Source organism: Trypanosoma melophagium, assembly GCF_022059095.1.
Source record: "Trypanosoma melophagium isolate St. Kilda chromosome Unknown ctg2segment0, whole genome shotgun sequence".
Classification (NCBI taxonomy): domain Eukaryota; phylum Euglenozoa; class Kinetoplastea; order Trypanosomatida; family Trypanosomatidae; genus Trypanosoma; species Trypanosoma melophagium.
Window position 1 is genome coordinate 815,677 of NW_027125149.1, and position 16,174 is coordinate 831,850.

Here is a 16,174-nt window from a genome sequence, read left to right on the forward strand (position 1 = left end):
CATGTATATACACACAGACATATTTATACAATCATGGCTTATTAGTTATTCTCTATTTGTCATATTTTCTCTCTAATTGTTGTTTAACATTAACACTTGTGAGGAATTGTCTATTGTTCAGATGTGCATGGTTTCACGTGCCTGTTATTTTCTGTCGTTTCTTTTTTTTTTCTTTTTCATCTACAGATTTTTTGTTTCTTTTTTCCGACATTTGTGTACAAACACAAGGTACACACAAAAAAAAAAGCATTTATGAAATTTTATTTACTCTTATGTAATTTCTGGTTTTGTTTTTATTTATTTCTTATTTATTCTTTACATAGGAAAGGAAAGGTTTAGAGGAAGAGAAAGGGGAAGGAGAGCACCTCACACATACACATAAAGGAGGAGAGTGAGAAAAAGGAAGGAAAAAAAAAAACAGCAAACAATAACAAGAGTAAATAAAAATAATTTTTTGTTTTCATATAAAGCAGATATGTCTCCTGAGCAGCATATGTGCGATGGTTGTGGTAATCCCGCTTCATCGTTTCAATGTCCTCTTTGTCAGGCGGAAGCCATCACTTCTCGTGGGTTCTTCTGCGGTCAGGAGTGTTTTGCCAAGAATTGGCTAAATCACCGTGGTACCTTTCACAAGAGTGGTGTAGTTCGGGTAAAGGAGCAAGCGCAATCTACAGTTATTGAGGAATCTACTAGTCGCCGCAAACGCGCAGCAGGAGAAGAAAAGTCAATAGACACGGATAAGACAAAAAAACGTAAACTGAAGAAGAGAGATATAGAAAATAGGGAACTAAAAGAGGAGGAGGTAAATGATAAGGTAAAGAAGTCCGTTGTGTCACCATGGTCTGTGCTTCCACGAATTTCTGATAATATAGCAACAGTGAAGCCATCTCTCCCTATTGGTATTGCTCGTGCCGTAATTGGTGGATCATCATTAGATCGTCATGTGGCATTCTGGTCTGCTGCTGTAGCTGCTGCACATCATATAGCTGCAGAACTCGAACATCAGAATAATAACAAATCTTCACTTCAAGTACTAGTTATAACAAGTGGACCACTGGAGGCTTCTGCAATAGCTTGGGCACTGCGTTGTGCAGGTCTAGCGGGAGTGATGCGACTTGTTCTAAGTATAGAAGCGGAAGATTCGGCATGGAACCCATCATCACATTTTTCCGGGAATGGAAAAGTTGTTATTACAACAGAGTCTATTGTACGTTGTGTATCAAATGGATCAGCATCAGCATGGCTTAAAGAAGAAGAAAGTTTATTGGTAACATTACCAGGTGTTACGGATGCTGCAGATTTTCAATCTGTTCATACTCGTGCTATCTTTTTTGTTTATAGGGGTACGTCTATAAATATGACAGATGATAGTTGGTGTGTTGAAGAAGAAATTCATCATCATGTCGTCCCATTGCAAGAGGTTCCTGCAGAGCTACATGATTTATTTAATTCGGCCATTCTTGTTCCTACTTCTGCTTCCATTGATAATGGTAATGATGCCAATCTTGCACATTCTTCTTCCTTACCTTCTGTAAATAATCTTCGATTTGATAATGAGGTCTCTACATTTCTTGCCCGTGGAGATATTCCCAGTGCTCTTCAACACCTTGTTCGACTCTACAGTTCACGACGAGGTGTTTTTGAAGAAATTCTTCTTAACAGCCTTCTCTCAACACTTGGTGCTGCAAGCGTGGCACATGCCCATCATATATTGGCCTATATAGTGAGATCTCTTGTGGATCATTCTTCTCGTTTTAAAGGTCCACAAGGTGGTACATTAAAGGAAATGGCATTACGAGCTGTTTCAAGAGTTGTACGTCTTCTTCCACCTATCACAGCTTCAGATGAAGATGAACCACAAGAGGAAGAAAAACATGAAACAAAAGCTAAAGATAGGAGAGGAAAAGTAGTAGTTATATCTAGTGGTTCTTCAGGTAATTCTGCTCTAGTTCCTTTACCTTCTGTAATGGAAAAACATCGTCTTTTTAACTATTATGAAAAATTACCTAATTTACAACTTCAAGCTACTATGTGTTACTTGTATCCTCATACATCCCCTGGTATTATGGATATATTTGGTACAGCATGGGGTGTAAAAAAAATTATTTCTGGTCCTGAGGCTCTAAAAAATGCAGATCAAAAGCGTAAAGATGTGGTACAACGTTTGCGTAATCGATATGGAACTAAACTTGATCCTGCTTTTGCCAATTATTTGGTTGTATTAATGCATTTCCTATATGATACGGTTGCCAGTTACTCTCTTAGTGTAGAGGAAGTAGATCAACGTACATTGTGGTCTATAACGCTAGCGGGAGAAGTTGGTCCTTTAGAGATATTTCTCTCAAACTGCTTTTTACTTTCGAAGGATGATACATCATTGACATCAGAAGGAGTTGAAAACAAGAAAAAACAAATAACAACACTTTCTGGTCGTCAGATGCCACAAAAACCAGTAAGTCGGACAGTACTTCTTCGTAGCCAATCAGTGCGTACTGCAGCTATTGAGGAACCAATTCAACTCTCATGGGTGGATTTACCCCTCACAGGTAAACGAGAACGTGAAGTGGAACGTCTACAACGTCAAGCTGTAGATGAAATCCTCATGGCAATGCCACGTGTACCACGACCAATGTACATTGGTGATGTTGGTAATCTTATCGGTAAATGGTTCCGCTTTAATGCCCGCTTTGATGGTGCTCTTGGTGTGGGTCTTATGGAGTTTCTCATGCAACACCCAGAGGCTTTTCGTGTAGCGGGGAATCTCGTCACACGTCGTACGGCGGGTGTGGCAGATCAAGTAAAGATGCGATTTGATGATGATAGTGATAACGACAATGACGGGGATGACTCCGATGGGGATCGCAAAGCAAAAGATCGTGCCCTTCTCATAGGTGCCGGTCGCAAGAGTGGTGGAAGACCCGGAAAAGATTTACCTGCACGAGCACGAAAGAAGGCAATGGTGAAGGAATTTAATAAATCACGCTATAATCGTAATTATAAGCCAATTGATCCTTCAGCAAAGGTACCAGGATATGTCAAGCATGCCCCACGTAAGGTTAAGGGACGAGGTCGCAAGGTTAATTTGAGAAATTCCAAGCGTGGTTAAAAAAAAAGAATGGGAAAAAGAAAAGCGGGTGTGTATGTATGTTTCTCTCTCTGTGTGTGTATTACAAATAAGTGATACCTAAAAGGTAAGAAGCATACGAAGAAAAAAAAGTACTACATACTTTTTATTTTCTGACTTTTAGTGAGGTTGAAGGATGGGTTTCTTGTGAAAGGGTAGGGCGACTATTGCAGTGGCCGGTTGGTTGGCTGGTCGATGAAATAGCAAATGTTTGTGCTATTTATAACACGTTTAACAAAAAAAAAAAAAGAATGAATGGTAAATTAAAGAAAAAAAAAGAAACAAATCGTGGGAAAAGGCAAAAGCGCTGTGACAACAAAAAAAGGTTTTAAAAGGTAAGCTAACTCTGCCTATCTAAAAAGTTTTCGTTAATATCTCTCCACTGTGAAAAGAAAACATATATAAATAAATAAATAAATATATATATATTTGGAGTGAAAAAAAAAAAACAGTCAATGGTAGTTTTCTTTTCATTTTTTTTTCTGTTCTTGTCCCTTTCATCATGTGGTTCTCCGGGTCATTATTCTTTTTTGTTGTTGTCGTTTTTTGCTTTTTTTCCCCCTATTCTTCATTCCTCTCTTTCTTTTCCTTATGACTATTTTTTCACATAACAACTATCAAATGGAAGAATGCTCTGGGAGATATTCCTTCCCCCTTTTTTTTTCTGGTTCCTTCTTGTGTGAATCATTCCCAATTATAATGACATCATCAACGCATATATCTTCTTCTGCGGCTGCCTCAGTGGGTGGTGCGGTGTTGGAAGTGGAGCGAAGTTTTCTGCGCCATGTAATTCCACTACGCGTTAAAGGTGCTGGTTCCATGGCAACACTCTACCGTCATGCGTTTATTCATCAAGAGCACCTTATTCATCGTGTATTAAGGGCACTTGAAACAGTTCCATTACCTGCACTTCCACGTATGCTTCTTGCAGAGGGATTTCAGCAAATGTTAGAAGGTCAAGCACCACAACGTGATATTCGAACTATTTTTGAGGAAGCTGAAAATGAGGCACGTCGTGTACTTATCCAGGCAGAATTTCACACTGATAATAGTCAACAGCAACAAGAGGAAGGTTATCTCTACAGAGCTATCAAGAGAGATCCGTTGATGCGTTTGCTTGCCCATGAGTTGCGGGCCGCATGTGGATATTATGCTCAATTAATGGCTATTTCAAGTCATCCAGAAGAAGGAGCTGCAGCACTCCTTCGAACACTTATCGCTTCTGATGTTCGTACAGATTCATTCCTAGTAGATATAATGTTAGGGTTTGAGGCATTGCATAGAAATGAAGAAACAGGGGAGCGACTTGAACTCTGTGCTTCACCTGTTGAAGAGTTTGTAAAAGAGTGTTTACTTTTAGAACGTGACGCATTTGGAGTTTTTCGCTTTGACGCCCGTGGGGATAATCGTCATCTTGTACATTGTATAAAACTAGGTGATATTGGTAAAACACCTAAATCGTTTGCCGTAACTCTTGATCCTGTGCTACAGAAGCATGGGAACTTTCTTCTTGAGCGGACGCCTGTGCATCAAGGACGTTGGGTGAGACATCGTCTTTCATGTGCCCCCGAGTCTCATCGCGTTGATGCACGATTGCCGTCACTTGAGACGCTTCATGTAACTCACGACACTAATGCAGATGCGTCTGATATTGATACTGCTACTACTACTAGTTCTACTATTAGTACTGCTAGTAGTGTGGCGGAGTCGCTTTCAATGTTTGTATTGTATGATGAGCCATTGTGCCGCCGACACAAGGAAACAGCGAGAGAAAAGGATGCGGTGATTCATCACGTTGAAGTGTTTGAACTTGCGGCGCGGGATACAAGTCGTGGATTTTGGGAAAAGTGGTTTCTTGACCGCTAAGAGGAGATTTTTTTGTTGTTGTCATTGTTGTTGAGGGCACATTGACATTGTAGAGAGCAGAAATTAGTCTTGTTTTTTCTTGAATCCTTCTTGAGACTGACTTTGTCTTTATTGTGGTTGTGTTTACGGTGAGTTTTTTGTTTTTTTGCTCTTGTTTTTTTTTTCCTTTCTTTCTACCGCTGGAAAAGTAAACTAGACGGTTAGACACATGAACAAATCGAGAACAAAAAACAAAAGACTCCTGTGGAAAAACTGGAGTGGTGTATAGTTGTAGTGTGGATTGAAATAAAAAGCGAAAAGTGTCTAGTAATACATGTCAAATGGAAAGAAAAGGTAAACTCGGAAGTCAAAAAACAAAAGAACTGTAATAATAATAATAATAATAATAGTAATAATAAAGAAACCAATAAACTGTTTTTTTTATTTTTATTACTTTTTTTCCCCTATTTTCACCTTACAAATCATTTTTAAAATGTTAGAACCAGGAAAAGGAAAGAGAAAATTAAGAAGGAAGAAAAAATGTCTCCCTATAACGCGGAGATGCCGTTCGGTGGTTCTTACCTTCCAGAAAATGCTTGTGAGCGATTAAGCGCTTATGTCTATCGTGGTACTGACAACAGTTTGTTGTACAGGTATGTGTGGAGTCCATTGTGTTTGCGTTTAGTAAAACGTTTGCCAGTATGGCTAGCAGCAAATGTTATTAGTGTTGCAGCTCTTGCCCTTGTATGTGTTGCACATATATTGATTGCTGTTTATATGCCTGATTTGACAGTAAGGCAAAATGTTAGTGTCGTCGACTCGATTTCCGATGGAGGAAAGATGAGCACACAGTTAGTTACCGAGGGATTTCAATCTCCTCCTCGATTTGTATTTATTTTTGCAGCTTTCGCTCTTCTTATTTATCCTGTTCTTGACAACCTTGATGGACATCAGGCCCGTCGTACTTTTACTGCTTCACCATTAGGATTAATTGTTGATCACGGTTGTGATGCCTTTAATTGTGTAATCGCATCTCTTTCTATAGCTGCAACTACAATGATGGGTCCTACATGGAAGACATTTGCTCTCCTTTTATCTATTGTAATACCCTTCTTTATGAACACTTGGGAAGAATATTATCTTGATGAACTTGTATTACCTGTAATAAATGGTGCAAATGAGGGAGTTATGATTGGTGTGGTTATTTGTATATTTACTGCAATAGTGGGAGGTCCGCAATGGTGGTATATTAATGGTGTAACACTACCACAGTTATGGGTACCGGAAGTGTTGAAACAATCTCCTCCACTGGCTGCGGTAGCTATTGAGAAAAACGTACTTCAAACGGTTTGTCCATGGATTTCAGGTACTTTCTTTCGTACGTATTCCTCTTTTGTTTCTGCTGATACTTCTACTTCCTCTACTTCTACGACTACCACCTCTGCGTTTTCTGTATTATTTGGACTGAATTGTGATGATGCGTATATCTCTAATCCACCAATTCCTTTTATTGCACCAAATAGCGTAAAGGGTGAGGATTATGTTGGACACAGTATACTACAAAATCTTGTACTTAATCTTTATGATAAAATGGAATTTCGTAGTATTCGACTGCGATACAATACAATTGGTGTCTTTATATTTGTATCAATGTCAATAATTACTTGTGTAGGCAACGTAAAACGTGTTTATAAAGCTGTACATAAACCTAGTGCTCATGGTAAAAATGAATCTGGGTGGATGTCGCGAAAAGTGCTTTTTATTTATGCACTAACACGTTTATTACCTCTTATCACATTGACACTTTTTGCTACATTATGGTTTCTTTCTTCTCCCAATAATATATTTCAAAAACATCCACGTATGTTCTCTTGGACCATTGGATTGCTTTACACAAAATCTGCTATTCATTTAATGATAGCGCATGTTTGTGGTATTGAATTTCATCCACTTCGTCGTACGCTATGGCCTTTTTTATTCTTGGGTGCTCACATGTCTCTCACATTTTACCGTAATATAGTCAATTGGACAAGAAATCATAAACTTCAAAGTACATCTTTCTGGTTACTTTCCGCTAGCAGTGTATGGGATGATTTACCTAATGAAGAATATGTACTTTCCGGACTTTTTGTGCTGAGTTTAGTGACGTTTGTTCACTTAGTTTTTTGGGCTGTACGCGAGACAGCTGATGCTCTGGGCGTTCCAGTTTTCACAGTTCCCAAATTAAAGCAGGAGATGCTATTGAAACAAATAGCAGAGGAAAATGAGAATAATAATAATAATAATAATAATAATAATAATAATAATAATAAGAAAAAAGAATGAAATATAAAATAAGAAGAAAAAAAACGAAAAGGGAAAATACATTTTATAGAATGTATTTTTATAATATTTCTACTGTATATCACGTCTTAATAATAGCAATAGTAGCGTAAGATGAATAAGATAAGGAATAAAACAAAAAAAAAATCGTTTCTATCTCTTTTTTGTACACTTGTGCGGTGATGGTAGAAAGTTCACTGTAAATATTTGGAGTAGAAAGATAGGGAAGAATGGTAACGAATAATTATAAAAACATTGCCACGAGTTGTAAGTTATGTTTTATTTGTAATAAAATTACAAATGTTTTGTGGTAAATGTGTGTGGTTTTGTTTCGCCTGTTTCAATGGCTGAATATGTTACGGTTAATTCTCTGTTTCTCAGAATAGTAGTGTGCGATGCGCTTTCACGTAGTGCTTACCGATGCAATCTCTGCAATGAGAAGGAGTTACAGTGATAGCAGAAATAACTTTTATTATTATTATTATTATTATTATTATTATTATTATTATCTCAAGTTGGGAAGTTGTGTGGTAAATAAATTGTTTATTAGCACGAATCACTCCTTTTTTCTTATCCTTCTTTGTGCCATTATACAAGTAAGATTTCCTCCTTTTTATGCGGATTTTACTCATCTCTGTCCTTCTCTTTCTCTCTCTATAAGTATTAAAACATATTTAATAGTAATAAACGGTTATTATCATTATTGTTTTTTTTTGTACTGAATGTAATTGTAAATGTGGTTTTGTTTCATTGAGAGAATCTTGTTGATTTCTTTCGTCTATTCTTCTGATTTTCTTTCTTTCTCTTTTTTTTTATCATTTGATGTAGTGAGACACCCAGCGGGGGAGCAGCAAAAAAAAAAAGGAGGGTTTGAAGTTCCTCTTTTTTCCCCCTCTTTTCACTCACCTCCTTATTTGGACATTTTCTTATTTAACGTTCTGAGATATATTCAATTTTTTTTTAAGTTTTATAGAAATAAGAAAAAGGGGACCTATAGAAGCTTTTTCTCCTCCAGAGTATAGAGAAAAGAGTTGTATTATTTGTTCTACTGTATAGTTTTTTTTTACTTATTTGCAGAAAGAGAGGGAAAAAAAAGTTAAAAATCTTGAAAGGTAGCTGCTGATGTCTCAGACTGTACATATTCGCACAGATAGGCCAAGATTTCTGCCTCGGCGTTCTAATTTAAATTCAGCTATTAATACTACTGCTGCGCGTTTTCCTGGGTTTGTTCCAGGTACATCTTTTGATGCATCTGCTCCATCCAGGCGAGAGACACTACAGGAGTTTCAGCATCTTGAAATGATGGTGGAGGTGGAAGAACAATTGCATACAGATACTGGTCTTGTTCTTTCGGATAATGGTGAGGATATGGATGATATACGTATAGAGTATGATAAAAGAGTTGTAACCAAACCAAGAGAGGAGTCAGCGATAAAGGCTACTCTGCGTGAGGCCAGAGAGGAGATTGCAGGTAAATCCTTACATACAGATCCATATAAAATAGAGAGTATCTGGTTAGAAGCACAACGAGAGACTCAATTAGAGGAAGCTGCTGCTTCACCCCATATAGGTGAAAACTTATTTAGTGGAGAATATGTTTCTCTTGGAAGCAGTGGTGATCTTTGCTCTGAAACTCACGCTACAATCATGGAAGATCTTGCAAAACTGGAATTTCGATTAACTCAGGCACGAACTAGACAACAACGACGTTTCCGTCGAAGTTCTTCAGCAGGTGTTTATAGTGGTAAGGAATCATGTACGAGTGAAGAAACCAGGTCTTGTGGGGAATCTGAATTTGATCCAGAACGTTATATAGCACCCTTGTTGCAACCCAAAGAAATGATGAGTGGTACAGATTTACTACTACTAAACCATAGAGATGAAGAGAAGGCGAAAATGAGTAGTTCCACTCTTCATGAAATCTTGCCTGATGCTGCCAGTGTGCAGGAGGCTTTGCAACTCTTACAGTATAGTATTCATTCCAATCGTCCTGATGTGCTGGCATGTGTACAACGTTGTAAAGAAGAGCAACAACAACAACAAGGGTTACACCAGCACCAGCAACAAGAACAAGAACTACAAGAACAAGTACAACTTGTGTCTAGGGTTATGGACTCACCAGTCAGGGAAGATAAAGGATGTCTCGCTAAAATACCCGATAACACTAAAATCGTCACTATGGCAACAAGAGAGAGTAAACCCACTGAAGAGTCAACTCGTTCCCGTCCGGTAGTGGGTTGGCGACTTCCCACATCCAGTGATCATAATAATACCAATACGACTACTACTTCTAATACTACGTATAATAATAATGATAATAATAATAATAATAATAATAATAGTAACAGTAACAATGATGATGGATTGGCACAGGAGTTGCGTGTGGAGCTGCAAGAGCAACGTCGAATAATTGAGCGACTGGCGGTGGCCCAAGAAGCCAATCTTCAGCGGCCAAAACCCATTTCCTCCAGAACGCCTGTAATTTCTACACGTGAGAGAAGTGAGCCGCGGCCGCCGCAGAGTCCCCAGCGAAATCCCACACGGCCACTGCCGCCTGTTATTACGATCACCAACACCCGACCACTATCAACACCATCGCCGGTAATGCCGCAGGTACCATATCATCATCTTTATCCTCATCCTCCACATTATGTGCAGGAGGAATTGCGACTTCTGCACCGACAGTATGAACGTATTCTACGAGATGAAAGACATGCATGGATGGACTTGATGCAGAAACAGAAGGATGCCTTTAATAGAGAGAAAAATGAAACGATGGAATTAATACGACATAACACTGTTCAACAACAACGGGAAAATACAGAAGAAATCAAACGTGCACTAGCGAATCAAGAACAAAGACATCGACGTTGGCAACATGTAACAGATATGGAGCAACAGAAAGAATTTAAAAAAATGTTGAGTAAGAATATGCCTGTTGGTATTGTTGGTAGTAAAGAGAACATTACCGCAACCTTGATAGCTCAAGGTCGTCACCCATATTCTCAAAGAGAACCAAAACGAACTGTAAAACAAGGAGTGAAGAAACAAGGTGGTTCACAAGAAGCAATGGAAAACAAGAAAGAAGAAGGAGACTCAGGAGAAAAAATAAAGAATAATAAAGCAAGGCGACCTCCTGTAAAAGGACCATTTCGAGTCGTATTGCCCAAAGAGGAAGGAGAAGAAAAAGAAGAAGGAGAAAATAAAAATGAAGTGCAACGTTCTATAAATGATAGTACGGCGATGCTTGAAAAAAACAGAATGAATACAATTCAGCTAGTCTATAGCGAGACGAATGGTGGAGCTCGTGTTTTTACTGGAAGAAAAAAAATTGTCTCATCATTGCAGTCACCAGTAGGTAGACGTACTACAACGCGACAGACACAACGTTTACCTCGTGATTCTTCAGTTAAATGTCCAATGACAAGTGCAAGAGGATCAACCAAAAATATCTCGAAATCTGAAAAAGAAGATACCCAATCATATCCTTGTTCTGGTGGTCTTATAGAAAATAATGATGTGACATCATACGCTTTTGCAGTTAAGGATGCCCATACTGCCGTTCCACGAAAATTTCAGAACACTTCAGAGAGTATTCTTTCTTCTTCTTCCACCTTTTCATTATCGCCTCCTCCTCCTCCTCCACCTTTTGTACTCACACATGATGGTGATAAGTGGCATAAACAACAGGCCGTTACTGCGGCACAGGCATTATTTCTGCGGGAGGTGGTATTATTATCAGACCAACTAACACCTGAGGAAGCTGAAAAGCGACGAGATATAGAATATGCTTATGATGCTTCTCGCTATATCCCATCTCCTGTGGTGCAGCAGGATGCTACCACTACAGCACCTTCTCGTCCCTGTGATGTGTATTACTTTGGTGAAGAAGAAAGTAACTTAACACCACGTCGTAGGGCGAAACTGCGTGCTGCCGAAGCGCAAACACGATTAGAAGCAAGACGTCGTTTAGAACGCCTAAAAGCCCTTTCATTACCTCCAAGGCCTCAGAAACTTGGTGAACCTCCCCAGTATTTACAGGATCAGAGTGATGGTGAATATACACGTGAAGAGGAACGAATAGCGGATATTATTGCTAAAGAGACGATTCATTCTATTATTGGGGATGCTGCGGAGCAGAGTTTATTTACTGATTTACTCAAAGAGCTGGAAAGTGAATTAGTACGAAGAGAGTTGCGCTGTATAGCTACAAGAAAAATAAATTCAAAAGAAGGAAATGAGGAGCATCAATTAGAAGAAGTACAAGATGCACCTGAAATTATGCTTGTGGAAAGAGTAGATGTAACATCTGGTACTCGTAGTAATGTTATCAATGAAGAGTTATCCTTGAATGAAACAGTTTTGCGTTGTATAGAAGAAACAATAATGCAGTCAATTTTACATACCACTGGAAAAGAAAATAAAACAACAACAATGACAGAGACGAAAATACAGGAAGAAGAAAAGGAACCAAAGGTAGCAACAGTATCAGGAACGAACCTTGACCATGATGAAACTGTAGAACTCGTGTTGGAGGAAGTTTCCAGAAATGAAGATAATCCAGTATGGGTACATGAAGTTGTCACTACCATAAAAGATCCACTTTGGTCTGATGAAAAGGTTACAGAACCACCAGTAAAGTTATCACAACAACGACAACCATCGCAATCTGTAATTAGAATTGAAGATTCCCAACCTCCTTCAAGTGCTCCAAACGCAGGTGTAGTACTATCATTAACTGGAACTGGTAGTAGTAATAATAGTATTTTAGCTGCTGAGGGTGGAACACTTCGAATTGTTTTGGATGTTGCACCAGTTATGCAGCACCTTACGAACACCATGTCACAATTACAACCACAAGTACAACCAACGGCTTTACAACAACAACAAGAGCAACAACAGCAGCAACTACTACTACCCGCACCTAGAGTTGAAATTGCTAATGAGGACAAAAGGTTGCTTTGTGATATTGATGAGGATTTGTGTTTCTCTGAAGTTCTGGATGCACCAATCAGGACAGGAATCGACAATACCTTGATGGAGAAACCATTTATTTTCTCGCAGCAAGTACAACAACAGACTGTAGTTCCTTTAGCAAGTCAATCCAGAGAGGTTGATACTGTACATTCTTCATCTTTACCATTTATACAAACAAATCTTATCAATTCAAATAATGCACAAAATGATTTGCCTCCTTCGATAAAATTACAAGGTCCATCTGTATTGGAAATTGAGGTTTTGCCAGAAACTCGCAATAGTCAAGGAAAACAAAGAGAAAAGCAGTTATATTGGGAACAAGAAAAGGAACAAAGTCGATGTCAAGAAAACGAGACACTTCAGCGTAAAATGTTAGAAGACCAAGAGGAAACTTTGCGATCCTCATGGTATATGCTCTGGGACTGGCATCAAATGAATGTTTCTTTGTTACATAACCAACCTAAAGAGAAGCAGAAAGAGGATAATCTAGAAGAAGATGAGGATGAAAAGATAAGGTCAAAATTTAATCCTATTTTAGTAGAATCTACAGTTGTGGGAGGAGTGGATACACATCCAGGAGAATCTATACTTCCCCCGGCACCTTCTCCTGTTGAAATTCGAGATCCTATTACTAAGTTTATATTTGAATGGATGCATGAGTATGATGAAAACAATGTAGTTTATGAAAAACCTGCACCAAAATCGTTTCTAGAACGATTACAGGAAGCGAACTATATTGCAGAGGGTAGGATGCCTATTAATATTGTAGGTGGTGATGATGATGGGAATACTTCATCTACTGTTGAGGATGTACGTCGACAATTACTCTTAGATATTGATCAGAATAATGACTCTTCTTCTTGGCTCTCCTCTACGCATCCCAGTAGTGTTACTGAAAATGGATTCCCACAATTTGTGAAACGATCACATTGTGCTGTTGTGCGATATCCACACCGCACTTACCGTCACAGTGATGAAAATCCATCCTCCATGACAACGGAGACAACACAATACTATTCTTCCTCTTCTTCTCCTTTACCGGTATGTACTTTATCTACAGCGCGTAATACAACGACTACGACAGCAACAACAACTACTACTAATACTACTACTACTACTACTAGCACAAGTTCTGGTCGTACTTGGTCTCCTACGAATTCATCGGAAAAACCACAACTTCGTGAAAGAATGTTGCGTCATCTACGTAGCATACAACCAACTGATCAATATCAACAAGTGCGTCAGTGGACAGCGGAGGAACTGCGACGACAAGTAGAAACTATTCAAGATGCAGAAGAAAAAGCTGCTGCTTCTGCAGATAAAATTGCGACAGATGCTACTCGCATGATGGGATTTGCTAACGAACAATTAATATCTACAGGACCTCCTGTCCAATCTATACCATCCCAACAGCAATCCAAATGGTGATAGATTTCTGCAATTTACTTGCGTTTTGTTTTGAACACAGTTAGTGATAGATATATTAACACAGGAAAAAAAAGGGAAAAGAAACAATTTTCAATGTAATGATAATGGGAATTTGTGTTTAAAATTTTTCTTTTTTTTATTTGATTTTTGATTTACTGTTTTTATTAACCTTGTCTTTTTTCTCATTCTTGTTGTTGATTTTGTATCTATTAAAGGCATTATATCCGAATGGAATAGGTAAAAAAAAAAGAGGTGCACTTTGAAACAAGGAAAGCACCGTATATACATTTAGAACGGTATTATTATTATTATTATTATTATTATTATTATTATTATTATTATTATTATTATTATTATTATTATTATTATTATTATTATTATTATTATTATTATTATTAATATTGATAATCAAATCCACAGAATTAAACATACGAATAGATAGAAGAAGAAACTATACACACACAAAAAAAGCGGAGATATACATATTTTCGTGCCTTAATAATGCAATCGATCGTGAGGCATGTAGATCCCATGGGAGTTTCTACATCTGTTCTTCCACATGAAATCTCTCCCACTTCTATACATCCCCATCCACTACATGCTTCAGAGGAAGGTGATGGGGAAAGCACTCTAAGGAATACTGTAGCTGAATCTTTGTTTTCAACTGGAGTTAATCTACTTGGCCTCAAAGAATTGGGTCAGGATAAAAGTGTGAATCCTTCTCTTGATGGAGTACCTCCTCAACGTCGTCATGTTGTTTATGAGTATGATAATGGTTTATTTGTTTCACGAGCATTACATAATGAACTTATCCTGAAAGAAAAGGAAATGTTAGAGCGTGTAAATGCTGCAGAAGGACGACATCATTTATCACCAGTAAAAACAATGGTTGCTAGCAGAAATAGTGGCAATAATAGACCCTTAATGATGGATGCTAGAAGGTATTCACAACGAGCGGAAGAATTTCGTGCTATTGTACAAAGGTCTCTTAAATATATGCGTAGAATAGAGACAATCTTTACGGCATTTGCAGCTGGTGCTTCATTGCTTTCTCTCCTGATAGTACGTGTTGGTAATCGTCAGGATGTACCATTAGATGATCCAGTATTATTATATTTTGCTATAGTGTATAATTTTAACGGTTCTTTATTTCTTTTTCTTTTTTTATTACTTTTAATTACCTCGCTCGCACCTTTTGCTTTTGGTTTGGCAAATAACCAATGGCGACATATCCGAAGAAGACAACGTAGTCACTCTTCTGATAATGACTCCCAAATTCAGCTTACTCAACAACGCCGACGTCGTGTAGAACCTATAATACGTCAAAGGGCTAATGTGCGATTTGCTGATCAACATAAGGGTTTTGAAGAAACACCTTTTTCCACCTTTGATACTGGAAGAAATTCAGTTTTAACAGAAAGTTTACCTCTTTCTGTTGTAGGTGGTACAAAAGGTGAATCCATAGTGGCAATGCCATATTCTACAACTGCTGCTTCTATTGCACCATCTCCACCTATTGCTGTTAGTGGTAGTGGTAGTGGTAGTGGTGGGGATGGCGCAATAGTAAAAGGAACAGGACGACGAAGAATGCGTTCATTCACGCCTGGGGATAACACATTGGCGCGTAGATTACTGCCGCGATCGTGGAGTAATCCGTGGCGGGTGTTATTAGTGCCTGCTGTGTGGCTGCACACTGCTGGACTGGTGCTCACAGTGGTGGAAATTGCCTTCACGGAGGGACGTGGAATGAGTGAATTGTTGGCGCTTCGCCGGAATGATCACAGTGTTGTGGCCACTGGGCTACTTACTGTTCTATGCACCCGCACCGCAATATTACTTCTCGCTTTATTGGTGGAACTGTTTCACTCAGAAAGATAGTTAGATGAAAAAGAAAAGGATAGAGTGAGGTAAAGAATATATATATATATATATATATATATATATATATATATATATATATATATGAAAGGGGATGGTGGAGGGTCTTCCTCTCTATTGATGGAATATATATGTTATTTACTGTTTTTTTTTTGTCATCTTTTTTCCCTCTTTCTTTCTGCTTTCTTTCTTCTTTGTTTCTTAATTTAACACTGTTCTACTTCTCTCTGAATGAGATGAACAATAGAAATAGTCATAACCTCAGCCTCTATATAAACAGTGTAGTCATAAAGGGGTGTGGAAGTGTAACTCAAACCAAAGAAGGGCACTTCCTGTAAGCACAAGAAGGAGTAAAAAGAACATCTGAAATAACTCCCAAGAATCATAACGTTGGAAGAGAGAAAGAAAGGATTATATCTTATCTTTTCGATAATAAGTGAAGAAGGGAGGCATATTATAAAAACAAACAAATAAAGGCAGTAAATACAAAGATATACAAAAAAAGGAAATCAAAAACAAGAAAGAAAAACGAAAGAAAAGGAGAGGGAGAACAAAACAAAAAAACAAAAAAAAGCAAAGAAGTCGTGGTAACGATACTGA

The 16,174-nt window shown here is 38.2% G+C and overlaps 5 protein-coding genes across 5 annotated transcripts; all 5 read left to right on the top strand.

The window, feature by feature from the left end:
* Positions 1 to 475: 475 nt before the first annotated feature.
* LSM04_001806 (MYND-like zinc finger) lies at positions 476 to 3,106 on the top strand (the record flags this gene model as incomplete). Its single annotated transcript, XM_067336375.1, has 1 exon — positions 476 to 3,106. One exon carries the CDS (start codon positions 476 to 478, stop codon positions 3,104 to 3,106), a length of 2,631 nt encoding a protein of 876 aa, XP_067192389.1.
* Positions 3,107 to 3,823: 717 nt separating this feature from the next.
* On the top strand, positions 3,824 to 4,990 carry LSM04_001296 (uncharacterized protein; the record flags this gene model as incomplete). The annotated part of the gene is made up of 1 exon (XM_067336376.1): positions 3,824 to 4,990. The coding sequence occupies one exon, from the start codon at positions 3,824 to 3,826 to the stop codon at positions 4,988 to 4,990; it is 1,167 nt and encodes a 388-aa protein (XP_067192353.1).
* A 519-nt stretch (positions 4,991 to 5,509) lies between these two features.
* Positions 5,510 to 7,294, top strand: LSM04_004824 (CDP-alcohol phosphatidyltransferase; the record flags this gene model as incomplete). The annotated part of the gene is made up of 1 exon (XM_067336378.1): positions 5,510 to 7,294. The coding sequence occupies one exon, from the start codon at positions 5,510 to 5,512 to the stop codon at positions 7,292 to 7,294; it is 1,785 nt and encodes a 594-aa protein (XP_067192552.1).
* Positions 7,295 to 8,413: 1,119 nt separating this feature from the next.
* LSM04_001891 (uncharacterized protein) lies at positions 8,414 to 13,696 on the top strand (the record flags this gene model as incomplete). The annotated part of the gene is made up of 1 exon (XM_067336379.1): positions 8,414 to 13,696. The coding sequence occupies one exon, from the start codon at positions 8,414 to 8,416 to the stop codon at positions 13,694 to 13,696; it is 5,283 nt and encodes a 1,760-aa protein (XP_067192393.1).
* A 501-nt stretch (positions 13,697 to 14,197) lies between these two features.
* Positions 14,198 to 15,574, top strand: LSM04_007677 (uncharacterized protein; the record flags this gene model as incomplete). The annotated part of the gene is made up of 1 exon (XM_067336380.1): positions 14,198 to 15,574. One exon carries the CDS (start codon positions 14,198 to 14,200, stop codon positions 15,572 to 15,574), a length of 1,377 nt encoding a protein of 458 aa, XP_067192702.1.
* Positions 15,575 to 16,174: the final 600 nt, after the last annotated feature.